This window comes from Saccoglossus kowalevskii, chromosome 13 (genome assembly GCF_978046115.1).
Source record: "Saccoglossus kowalevskii chromosome 13, keSacKowa6.1, whole genome shotgun sequence".
Classification (NCBI taxonomy): domain Eukaryota; kingdom Metazoa; phylum Hemichordata; class Enteropneusta; family Harrimaniidae; genus Saccoglossus; species Saccoglossus kowalevskii.
In genome coordinates, this window is record NC_140653.1 from 10562493 (window position 1) to 10575287 (window position 12795).

Genomic DNA, 12795 nt, shown 5'->3' on the forward strand with positions numbered 1-12795 from the left:
GAACGAGGCTAACTTTGTCATCTCGAGACGAGACTGGCACTGCTTGTCGATCTTGAGTTGATGAGAAGTATACTTGAATATACTTTTACTAAGGTATCCACGGTGTTAACTTTTTTTCTAAATCATAGTCACTTGCACTGTTAAACCTTGATTTATTGCATTTGTTGCTTGGTGTATTCCGTGTCATATTGACGCGAAGCCGACCTGTTTCGTCATTGTTGACAATCCTGGGACGGATGACAACCTGACAGTTGGGTAAAATGGCTACGCAAACTGAAACATTGGAAGAACAGGTGACCACAGGGACTGAAGAAAATGCCACCGGGGACCATTTGGACAGAAATAGTTCTGTTTCGTCGGACGATGGGTCTGAGAGTCCAGGAAAACATATTGGTGACGAGAAACAACAAGTAGACGCCGAAGATGTGTGTGCCAGACTCGAAAACATGGACTTGACCGAGGAGGAAACAGAAGAACTGTTACAAGAAGCGTTAGAAATTAACAAAAAACTAAAAGCGGAGTTAAAACGCCAAGGAGACGGTGTTAAAAGTGGAAGGAGTCGAAATAAGTCGGCGTCAACAGGTTCAAACCCAAGACCAGGAAGTGGAAAATATGTAATTTTGCCGCCAATCAAACCGGGACAATCAGGCCTTTCCCCAGAACAAGAACGGTTGTATGGAGCCAGACTGCGACCACATAATAGTAATCGTAATCCACAACGTTCAGGAATTGGTAGCAGTAGATCAAGAGAGAGGGCCACAGTCAGTGCCAATCCTGGGGTATGTGTGTCATCTTGTTTTAGTTAATCATGATGATGAATGTAGCCGCAGCATAGCTGCAGTTCTGTTGCTCTTAGTTTCGTCATTAACAAAAAATTATATTTTCTTTAAATCGCAGTCTCTAGTGATGAAGTGCTTTTATGTTGCGAAGGCCATTCAAAGCGGTATTGTTGTTTTTATCTGTAGTAATTAGTTATTAAGATTATGTTTTTTAGAAATTTTACTATATTCTAAATACCAAACGGACAGACTACACAAATCAAACATGATCATACATGTACAACATTTTAACATCAAAAAAGCACACTGTCACTATAGGTTGCAATTTACAGGAATAGTGTATAATACATGAGTGTGTTTTCACCTCTGTGACTACTGTGGGGTTATTTCATCTTTCACAAGGGTGATTGCAAGTCATTTGTTTCACATTAAAGATTGTGACAGCCCACACCAGATGTAATAACCCTACAGGCAAATAATAACAAAATGACTACAGCAGTAAAGAATATACCGTAATCGCTTAATTTTGTGATTTCAGAATTTTTGTGAATTTACAGAGTCTGAAAATTGTGAAATTCTGAAGTGAACCTACAGTTTTTTTTAACTATGTGAATGATGTTGGAGTGGGTAGTATTTACATTTGGCCACCCCTGATATACAAAATATTTTAGTCACTCTATTAGTAGCATGTGCGTTTATGACAGAATTGTGTCTATAGTCAAACTAATAATCCAGGGTACAATAAAGGCAACTGTTGGTTTACATGTACATGTATTTCTAATAGAGAAAATATCGTAGTACAAATAGTATTGTCACTCAAGTTTGAGACAAAATGTTTAAATTTATAACTCATTTTCAGGAAGTATTGAAACTGTTGTGATGAGTCAAAGGTCAAACAGACACTTGTGGAATTCTATATGAGCAGTATTCATCTACTACAGTGTTGTGATTGACCATGTTGTTTTTTAACACTCTTTCTGACCTGTCACATCACAGCAGCAACTTATTGCAGTGGTTTGAATTTCGTGAGGGTTATTTCGCATTGGCGATGGAATTTATTGTTCAATAGCAAATTGTAAAATCCACTGCATTTTAATTACATATTTTAAATGTATATTTCTGGATATAAGGATTCTCACACTATTTTTCTTTTTCAATAAATTTGAATTTTCAGTATCAGGTGCCTTTGATCATAAAGTTGCACAGAAAATATTGCCTCTTTATTTGAATTATAAATTTGCAATTATTGTTACTAAGAATTTACTGACTCTGAAATAATTGATTATAAATGAAATGCATGTAAGTGTGTGTGTTAGATAGTAAATATTGTATTTCATGGCTATCGGTGGTTGTATTTGATACTAACCAATAGTTGACTGATAAAACATCAATAGTTCAACATTTTGGGTACTGTAAAATACTTTATTTTCACTTATTTTTGACAAGTTGAATGTAAAATGTAGGAACAATGGTATATTCACTGGATTTTTCGCAGAATCATAGTAAATACCTTCAGCGAAAATTAATTCCAAGCAAAAATAAGGTATTCTACAGTACTATCAGACTGACACATACATGTACATGATATGTTACTAGTAATCAATTCATGTTTTTTTTACAGGGTAACAGGAGATCCTCTGCCAAGACCAGTCGCAGTAGCCAGTCAGCTGATGTGAAGCAAGAATCCAGGCATAGCAAATCTAAACAACCTCCTGAGTGGAATGATAGATTTTCATACACTTGAATACAAAGATATCTGATGCTGTATTCTATGTGCTGCTGCAATCTGCAGGTGTAGTTATAATACTGTAAAATCTGTATTAGAAGCCAAGGTTTATGTTAAAATGGTACAATACAACAGAGGGGATGCGGCTTCTATTAAAGCATCTACACATATGAGAAATAGAGATTTTTGGGTTCTCAATTGTTGAAAGAGAATGGGTGCGACTTCTATTAGGGATGTGGTTTCTAATAAAGATTTAACGGTATTGTTCCAACTTCTGCAGTGAAAAACAACTTTCACTGAATGGTTTTATTTCTGTATTGTACGGTACATCCTGTGGTATTTTGAATAAATCATACTTACACTGGATCTGATCTTTTATGAAATCTTACTGTTTGTTATGTTTTTGAACAGAAAAACAAAAATATTCTTTTATATTATTTAATATGACACGGAAGTATGGTCAAACCTATTTTAGTGACCATCTCTATATAAAGACCACTTGCTTATAGTGACCAGTTTTAGTCCGTCCCATGGCATTACGTATGAGCAGCCTGTGTATAAGGACCACCTATTTAGCAATATTTTTACAGGTTTACTATTGTTTAGAGACCAAAATAATAATTGGCATTTGGTTAACGTTTATAAAACAAATTTTAATTTTCTGAAGTCAAACTTGTTTGGTGTTTTTGTTGCAACAGTACCATCTCATTATTTTATGGACAAATTTGTTAAATGTATCAGTCCGTGATCCATAACAAAATAATTCACATGTCTATAAAGATAATTTTAATGAATGGGTGTTTGCTGTACACAGGTTATACTGTCTTGGTGCTTGAAGGAGCATTGAATTTTCCTTTTATGTATTCCAATTCCAGAATGTTAATTGATACATGTACAAGTCTAGGGTTTAGCTGTGTTCCTGTCTTGTATGTGGTTGTAAATAAATCACATTTATATGCACTATAGTTTAGTTTGACTACATGGTATATGCCATACAAATATGTAAACCTCTGAGATAGGTAAATTTTACTGTCCAAGACAATCACATGAACAAGTAACAATGATGACCTAAGCTTTGTTGATGCCGATATTTTAGCAACCATCATACAAGCGTCACTGCACTACAAAATACCTCAGACACCTGTTGTAAACTAGGTGTGGAATTGACATCAAAGGCATGTAATACAGTGTATCTTTGAAGCTCTAGATACAGGTTGAATGAATGTGACAGGCACAACATTTTTCAATGTCATGAAGATATATTTAATTTGTTATACTGTAATGTGTACAAAATTAAATGTTCTCCATTCATAGAGTTCAGACACATGTAATGATAGCGACTAACTGTACTATACGTCAGAGCAACTTGTTAAAGCAACTGTGACTATCAATCTTTTTTTCTCAGATTTTATAAACCATTTCTTGTGTCACTTTAAGCATATGGATCATATTTGTAGATATTTACTACACTGAAGTTAGCTAAGACATGTATGTTATTAAATATTTATAAACTCAAATGACAATTTATGAGTGAATGTGGTTCCTTACATAGGCTGTTTTAATGTATTCTAATAAATTAGCACCTCGCAGAATGGAGGGGTTGCCCAACTAGCCAATGCAATAGTTTCAGATTTGCATGATTTCAAATAAAAACCTTTGGGTTTATAAAATTTTCTAAGTACTGTATAACTAATTTTCACTGGTTTTAAGTTTTGCTGATTTACTTTTTTAGGCATATTCAGTGGGTTTTAAATTAACGGTTTTATCATTTCGATAATGTATTCTATGCTGAATTTTTTATATTCACTAGGTTTCAATTTAGCGCATTTTCCAGTCAGCGAAATAAGCAAAATTAAAACCTAGTGAATAATTAACCCTTTTACAGTATATAAGAATGAACATTGCTTCGCTGACTTCAGTGTGTTGCTCTAAATATTGAGTTGACAAGTTGAAAAAGATTGAGCTAGGGCTTTGCTTATAAATGTATTTGTATAAATTTGTAAAAGCCAATCATCAGCTTTCATTCAAATTCAATAGCTAAACTACACCCATAATGCAATGCATGCCTTGACATGGCATAGCAATTGTGATTCATATTCAAAATAAGGCGCTTGCTGATAATGTTGAACTATCTCATTAATATTAACTAGAAACTCGCGTTGATTTCACAATACCTTAGCCAGATTGGTCAATTTGAATTCTGACCTCCATTTTGATTTATAAAGATGTATATTTATAAAATGTTTACGACCACAGCTTTATGCCCTTATTGTATGATTAATACAGTAAATGTAAATCTTATTTGGAGCATTTCATTATTAATCTCAATGGTAAATTTTTTCAAATTCGTGCAATGTCCAGGTTTACCTAAATTTGATGAAATTAAGTAAGTTATTGGGCTATTTTATAAGTGTGTGCTAGTGAAAGATTTTCTCAAAATTATTTGGTTAATTATTACATATCAATATTATGGTACTTATACACAAATGAATACATGTTTGGTGTTTTTATTTTTTTTTACATTATTACTAAGCTTATTATTACCAATGATCTTAATCTATCGATAGTTCTAAATCTCAAATAGATTTGCTGTTTTTTTTTTAATCTTGTATGATGTGTGTTATTTATTATTTACAATCACCGTAAAATTGAAACTTACGAGTATTTAACTTGTGGTTTTTTTCCGTCCATTTTTTCCAGTTTCTCTTAAAGTTTGTAAATTTTGCTATATAATAAATGGTTATTGCTGTCATCTTAATTGCTTACTGGTTTTTTTCATTGGCCTGCAAGCTTAAAATCACTCCCTTAACACACAGATGTGAGTGATCAGGGGAGCTGTGCTATTACAATTTCTTAAAAATTTTTATGAATTTGGAGTGTAATAATTAGTTCTTCTGGAGTTTGATTCAGGTGAGTGCAGTGATCACTACATATCTAAAAGATGCAGGAAAACATTCTGTAAATTTGAGTTATGTTGAAACTCTTCAAAACTGTCAACAATTTGAACAAGCATGTCGGGAAAACCGAAAATATCGCCAATATTCATACTTTCCAAATAATAGCTTTGCATGTTTAGTGTACGTTTCCCTGAATTCACACATTTAATTAATATTCATAGTTTACTTTATTACCATTACTGTGAGTTAAATACTAGGTTGATGTAGAAAATTGTCATCGTTTCAGTAGGGCGTTCGTAAGTCTGCATCTGCTGATGTCCAACATGGCGACGAAGATTTGTACCCCCCAAAATGCATCTCTGAACGTTTCACAAGTATATTTTGTACATTGAATTATAATTTGTGAGTCTTTTATGAGAACACTATGATAGTTCAAACAATGTTTATCGAAGTTTGCAGACATTTTACTCCCACATAGCAATGTCGGCCATCTTGTTGTTTTTTTGTCCCTGACTGCTGCCAGTGGCAGTGTAAGTGACCACGGCCATATTTTTGAAACCACGCCCACTTTTGTGAAACCACGCCCAAATTGTTAACCAAACTTTGAGTTACAGGCAACATATATTTTGTAGTTATGTTACCGGTAATGTTATGAATCATTCCTTCAGCGAAAATTAATTCGATCCAAGCGAAAATAAAGTAGTTTACAGTAATAAGCCAATAGTTTCAAATCTTATTTATAGAATAGAATCTAAAAAGCATGAGTCCTATCATTATCCACTAAAAAATGAAGTGCGACGACTGTAATATAAAACGGGGAGTGCATTTGTGCCAAGGAGATTTGCAATTGTGTGAAAAATGCAAAAAGAAACGTTTCCAGCACGATGGTCACTCGGCAATGACAGGCACGGTGGTGAATACCACTGCAACAGATGATGGTAACAACAGTGAAGCCAATATACTAACAATTCTACAGGAAATACGTGGAATTAATGAAAAGTTGGAGAAAATGGGTGCCTTGGAGGCAAAACTTGAAAAGGTAGAAACATCTATGAAATTTATTAACGCTTTGTTTGAAGAAAACAGAAAGAAATTAGAGGAGGTGCAGGCTGCTAACCAATTACTTGTGGAAGAGAACAGAGTCCTGAAATACAGAGTCTCGGATTTAGAATGTAATCATAACGAATTAGATCAGTATATAAGAAGAGAAAACCTTGTCATTAGTGGTGTGCCACAAACAGAAAGTGAAAATACAGATGCAATAGCTCTGAAAATCGCTCAGATAGCGGACAAAAACATCACCATGTCGGACATAGATGTCTCGCATCGTATCGGAAAACGAAAGCCGTCGGTTGGTCAGCGTTACAATTCCCCCTCTCAAATTATTGTCAGGTTCACAAGTAGAAGAGCTCGCGATGCTGTGTACAAGGCCCGCAAAAACCTGTCAACCGTTAAAACATCGAGTCTCGGTTACGAAGTTACAAATGATATATATATATAAATGAGAACTTAACGCCTATTGGGAAAGCTTGATTTACTAAGGTAAACATCAAAAGGAAACAGTGTGGCTGGAAATTTCTATGGACACATTATGGCAAAATTTTAACAAAGAAAGACGAGAATTCACCAGTTGTCGACATTCCAAACAAAGACAGTCTTTGCAAAATATGTTAATGTGACTGTTTGCAGCGTGAAAAGCTGAATTATTCATGGCTCCTGACGTAACAGACTCATTGCTATCCAGTAATTACAACTGTGAATCTTATTCAATCGAGAAATTTAACAACAGTGAGTCATTGTCAGTAAATTCCTTTTCTGCCTTACATTTGAATGTTAGATCCATTAGTGCACATTTTGACGACCTTTCAACTCTTTTACACCTTCTGAAAATGAAATTTTCAGTCATTGGTCTCAGTGAGACGTGGTTGCACAGTAATTCTGACACCTCAATTTATAATCTGCCATCTTACAATTTTATTTCAAATTGCCGCACACCTACTTCAGGAGGTGGTGTTGGTCTCTATATACACGAATCATTGCCTTATACTGTTATTGACTCAGTTATTCTAAGTCATTGTGAGTGTTTATTTGTTGACACTACATTGGACAACAAACAAGTTATAATAGGTGTAATTTACCGTAAGCCCAATACCTCTGTGCAAGATTTCCTTGATAGTTTTGAGCATTGTCTTGAAACTTTTTGTGCCAATAAAAAATGTATTTTTCTTGGCGATGTCAACATTAATGTTGCTAGCAGCAATAATGCGCATGCTGCCTATGACACAGTTTTTAATGCCAATAATTTTCAACAAATTATACACTCTCCAACTAGAGTAACCGAATCAACATCTACAACAATAGATCACTGTCTTATGATTTTTTTTGATTATTTTATTGAAGCCGGTACCCTAGAGGCGGATCTTAGTGATCATTTTCCAATTTTTGCTGTTTTTAAACATTTACGTCATATATTTAACGCAAATCCAACAAATAGTTACAAACATGACTTTTCTTTGTTTAATCCTGAATCATTCAAAGCGGATGTTGCAAAAACGTCATGGATGTCAATTTATGAAATATCAGATCCAAATTTGGCCTACGACGCCTCTTACAAACTGTTTAACAACGTTGTCGCTAAACATGTCCCAAGGATTAAAACTCGTTTTTCGCCCAAATCACTCAAAAAGCCCTGGATTACTAAGGGACTGCTTGTCTCTATTAAAAATAAACACAAACTATTTTCTAAAACAAAACGACATTCTGTCAGCTCAACAGTACATAATCAGTATAAAAAGTACCGTAATATTCTCTGTAAACTGTCGAAAGCTGCCAAAAAGTCGTATTTTCGTGACAGATTTTGCACCTCCGCTGGCAATAATAATAAAACATGGCAGGCCATTAATGAAATAATGAATGGAAACATGTGCAAAGCTGGAACCCCTCAAAATTTAAAATCAACCACCAAACCAGATGAATTTGTTACAAACAGTAAGGATATTGCACATTTGTTCAATTCTTACTTTGTTAACATTGGACCAAAGCTTGCTTCGGAGATTACCTGTAACACCAATTTTAATGACTACCTTGGCAACAGACAATCAGAGTCATTTTTCTTTCTCCCTGTCTGTGCACACGATGTCTTAAATGAAATTGACAAATTTGACATTCGTAAATCCGTTGGTTATGACGGTATTCACCCAAAACTTGTGAAAGTGGCTGCTGAATATATTGCCGAACCAATCGCCTATATTATAAATTGTTCCTTGTCGAAAGGCGTATTCCCTGACAAACTGAAAAAAGCACGGGTGACTCCCATTTTCAAGAAAGGTTGTGCTTATGAAGTTGGAAACTACAGGCCGATCTCCGTTTTACCTGTCTTCAGCAAACTATTCGAATCATTCGCCAATAAACAGTTGTGTGCCTTTATGGACAAATTTAAAATTCTTTCAGAAAATCAGTACGGGTTTCGAAAGCAATATAGCACTAAACTCGCCTTAGCTGATCTCACAGCTGAAATCTCAAAAAGAATTGATGAAGGTTTTGTCACACTTGGTGCTTTTATAGATTTGAGAAAAGCTTTCGATACCATTGATCACAGTATTTTGCTAGCTAAACTGCAACAATATGGGATTAGAGGGTCAACTTTGAACTGGTTTAAAACTTTTTTGGACGGTCGGCAACAATATGTCAGTACTAAAAACAATGATTCTGACTGTGAAACTATTTCCACAGGGGTACCACAAGGGTCAATCCTAGGCCCTCTTCTTTTTTTAGTTTATATTAATGACATTTCTCGATCATCCCCCCTTTTTTCATTCAGACTATTTGCTGATGATACCAGTCTATTTTATTCCATAAAAGACCGTTTTGTAAACCTTCACACACTCAATATTGAATTAAATAAAGTTGCTACCTGGTGTAAATCAAATAAATTAACTATAAACATTGACAAAACAAATTTCATGATTTTTCAGACAGCTCAAAGAAAAACAACTATTGAGGGCGTATTGTCAATTGATGATTTGTCATTAAGAATGGTGTCGTCAGCTGTTTATTTAGGTGTCACGCTTGACTCAACACTTTGTTGGAGACCCCATATCGATAACATTGTTAAAAAATCAGTAAAACAATTGGGATAATCTCATACTTGAGGCATTATTTACCAAAATCCATTATGATATTACTTTACAACTCGTTGATTCTCCCACACATTGCTTATTGTATAGAAATATGGGGACACACTTTTAGCACATATATTGATCCAATTTTTAAATTACAAAAAAAGTTTGTCAGATTAATTTCTTTCTCTCATTTTCGAGCAAGTACCACACCACTTTTCCTGCAACTTGGCATTCTTGATGTGTATAAATTATGTAAGTACAATACATGTTTATTTGCATACGATTTGAAAAATGGCCGCCATGCACACTCTCTGGATCATTACGCCTTATCAATATCACATCCATACCATACACAATCAGTAACCTCTAAGAAACTTGCCACACCACGAATTAATTTAAGTTCAACTAAGAAAAGTCTGACATTTTCTCTTGTAAAACATTGGAATGAGCTCCCAACTTCGTTAAAAACATTAACTTTACGAAACTCGTTCAAAACGGCATTAACAAAATATCTTTTAACTAATGTATAAATACTTGCATTATTGTAGCATATGTATTAGTATTGTCTATTTTTGTTTTCTTCATTATTATTGATTATGAGAGTTTGTAGTCTCTTTACTTACTTAATTATGTATTTATTTATTTATTTTTAACTTAACAATATAATTTTTGTTGTGTATCACTATTCACAACAACGTATATTTTAACAGTTGAGTATGGTTTTGGGGCCAGGGACTAGATTAGTTCTGCTAGAACTACCTCTCTGGTCCCCACCAGGAATAATATATATATTTAATATTCATTCAGATAAAGTTCCCTGTACAATTGTCTCTTTTTTCTGGTGGAATAAATCTATTCTATTCTATTCTATTCTATTCTATTCTATTCTATTCTATTCTATTCTATTCTATTCATTAAATATATGAAATGCTGAAAGCCGCGTCGTTTTGGGCCCATGATCTGTCAGGACCCAAAACGGGGCCAAAGTGACACAAACCACGGTCAGAAAAAGCCCTTTTCATTTACGCTGTCATGTTATGTTGCGGTTACAATCATTGGATTAGAAGCTATTATCTGCAAAATAATACACTCCCATAGAATGGAGCATTCAATAACAACGTGTACGATACGTACCTGGAGTTACGCAGTTGTTTAATGGGACAACCTAAGTACAGAACGCCCTCTTGGGGCGGGTTAAGTTCGCTAAACCCACATACGTCTACGAAAGCGCCCCCATCACACTGACTGTTGCAGTAAAGACGATCAGCGTTCATATCGATCAGAAAACCTGTGTTTCCTCCTAAATTGGAATGGAAACGTCAATGTAGGAATGTCCACCGTACAACAGTGTCAAATTAAATGCAATTACGAAACCACATTCCGCCAAATTTTGCCATTTCACAAATTGATAATATTGTTACCTTATATTCACACTACTGTCTGACCTCGGGACCCAAATAGTAGTACAAAACAAAACAGAAAAATTGCGGAGCGAAAGGAAAAGAAAAGAAAACAGAAATCTCACTCAAACTATCCATGGTATTACAAAAGTTTCACTGGTTCAATATTTCCTCATAGAGTCTTCTTGTATTTTATGCTATCTAATTTGAATACCTACTACATGTAACTCGTTTCAGAATAATCAAGGTCCCGAGCTGAAGTAAAAAAAAAACGCATAAAAGAGGTGTTATTTAGTTATTTGACGCATATACGCGTGTACCGTGTTTAGGATCGAATATTTTAAAATATATAAATAAAGTGTAAAAAAGAAATCTCATGAATTCATGTTACCTCAACTTTGAGGCAGTCACGGTATGATTTCAGTATGTATATTCTGCACTTGAAAAGGGGTATAATTTGCCAAAAAATTGTTGGAAAGCTGTACTTCTGCATGGGTAACAGGTCTGACTTGGAGTAACCCCCCTCGTTCGGGGGTATTTTGCCCTACAGGCATTAAATAGGGTAAAAATCTTATCACAATATTTTGTTTCAAATAGTGATACCTAATTTGATATGAATATGTGTTATTGCCTTTGGGTGGGTGATTTTACTCGGCACAAATCATGGTTTTAGAGAAAATCGTGTGACAAAAACACAAAATGTCAAAAATATACCCTATATTTCATCGAACACCGATGATAATTTCAGCCTTCTTGGTGAGATCTTTTCCCCATAGGAACTACATGATGTTTTGTTGAATGCCTCAAACAATAGTTCCATAACCATATGTGTTATATTTTAACAGCGACACAAATAAAATAGAATAAAACATAGTGTAAAAGTCGTGTAATCGTGGAAATCTCAATAGTATCCAGGGGCGGCGGCACGAAATGTTGCATGGGGGGTCCGGGGCATGCTTCCCGGAAACAAATCTAGAAATCTAGACCCTCTGAAACGCTATTTCCTGCGTTTTGAGGCGCAAATTTTGTTAACATATATAGCTGAGTTTAATGACATCTCCAGAGAAAACTTACTGACCCACGTTTGATTTTTGTTTTTTTGGGACAACGCCTCCATCATTTTCGCCCCCCCCCATGCCGCCGCCACTGGTATCTCAGAAAGACAAGGACGCTCCCCGGTAACCATGAATATATTGGATAGTGAACCTTTTGATTGATATTGTTTATTTTATTCGAACATGAGACAAGGTTACATGACACGGAACTTGAGCAGTAAATACATATATGAAATCATATTGTAAACAAGGACACTAACGGTCTGATCCATGATTAGAGACACACAGAGTGTTTTTTCCCTCTTTCTTTGTTTTCTTTTCTTCACGGCGATGTTGGTGTTTGTTTTGCAATTCTATATCAAATGTGTGTAGGATTTTTGTATGAATGTATTGTTTTTGTAATTTTCTCTGTTGGTTTTTTTATGCTCAAAATGTTGTGTTTGCAGATGTATTATCTTCAAATTCATACCGAATTGTATATCAACCCCAAGTATTTATTTGCATTCGACGTTGATGGCGCTATATGAAGAAATATATGCTCTTCTCTTGTACATGTGATATATCTAAAAATAAAAAAATTACAATATAGTCAATCTGTATGACTTTTAACACAACGCAATACAATACAATACAACACAACAGCTACAAATTAACAATCTATTTGAACGTTATTGTTATCATCATAAATCTACCTATTTACTTAATTCACATCCTGATCCTTCTTGTAATACCATTTCTGAATTTATTTACACTTTTATACGAGGTGTATTACGTTTCATTTCATCGGATTTTCAGCGCATGTCAACACAGGTACACG

The 12795-nt window shown here is 34.7% G+C and overlaps 2 protein-coding genes across 3 annotated transcripts; both read left to right on the forward strand.

Moving 5' to 3' along the window:
• Positions 1–10: 10 nt before the first annotated feature.
• On the forward strand, positions 11–5263 carry LOC102808004 (uncharacterized). 2 transcript variants are annotated; one of them, XR_014931386.1, is made up of 3 exons: positions 11–779; positions 2401–3680; positions 3719–5263. XR_014931386.1 is itself a non-coding variant. In XM_006825958.3 (2 exons), exons 1-2 carry the CDS (start codon positions 261–263, stop codon positions 2521–2523), a joined length of 642 nt encoding a protein of 213 aa, XP_006826021.1. In that variant the 5' UTR covers positions 11–260; the 3' UTR covers positions 2524–5263. The 2 variants fall into 2 exon arrangements, 1 of the variants encoding a protein (XP_006826021.1); XM_006825958.3 differs by having other exon boundaries at positions 2401–5263.
• A 1848-nt stretch (positions 5264–7111) lies between these two features.
• On the forward strand, positions 7112–9541 carry LOC146734982 (uncharacterized). Its single transcript, XM_085507301.1, has 2 exons — positions 7112–9088; positions 9377–9541. Exons 1-2 carry the CDS (start codon positions 7112–7114, stop codon positions 9539–9541), a joined length of 2142 nt encoding a protein of 713 aa, XP_085363427.1.
• The last annotated feature ends 3254 nt before the right edge of the window (positions 9542–12795 follow it).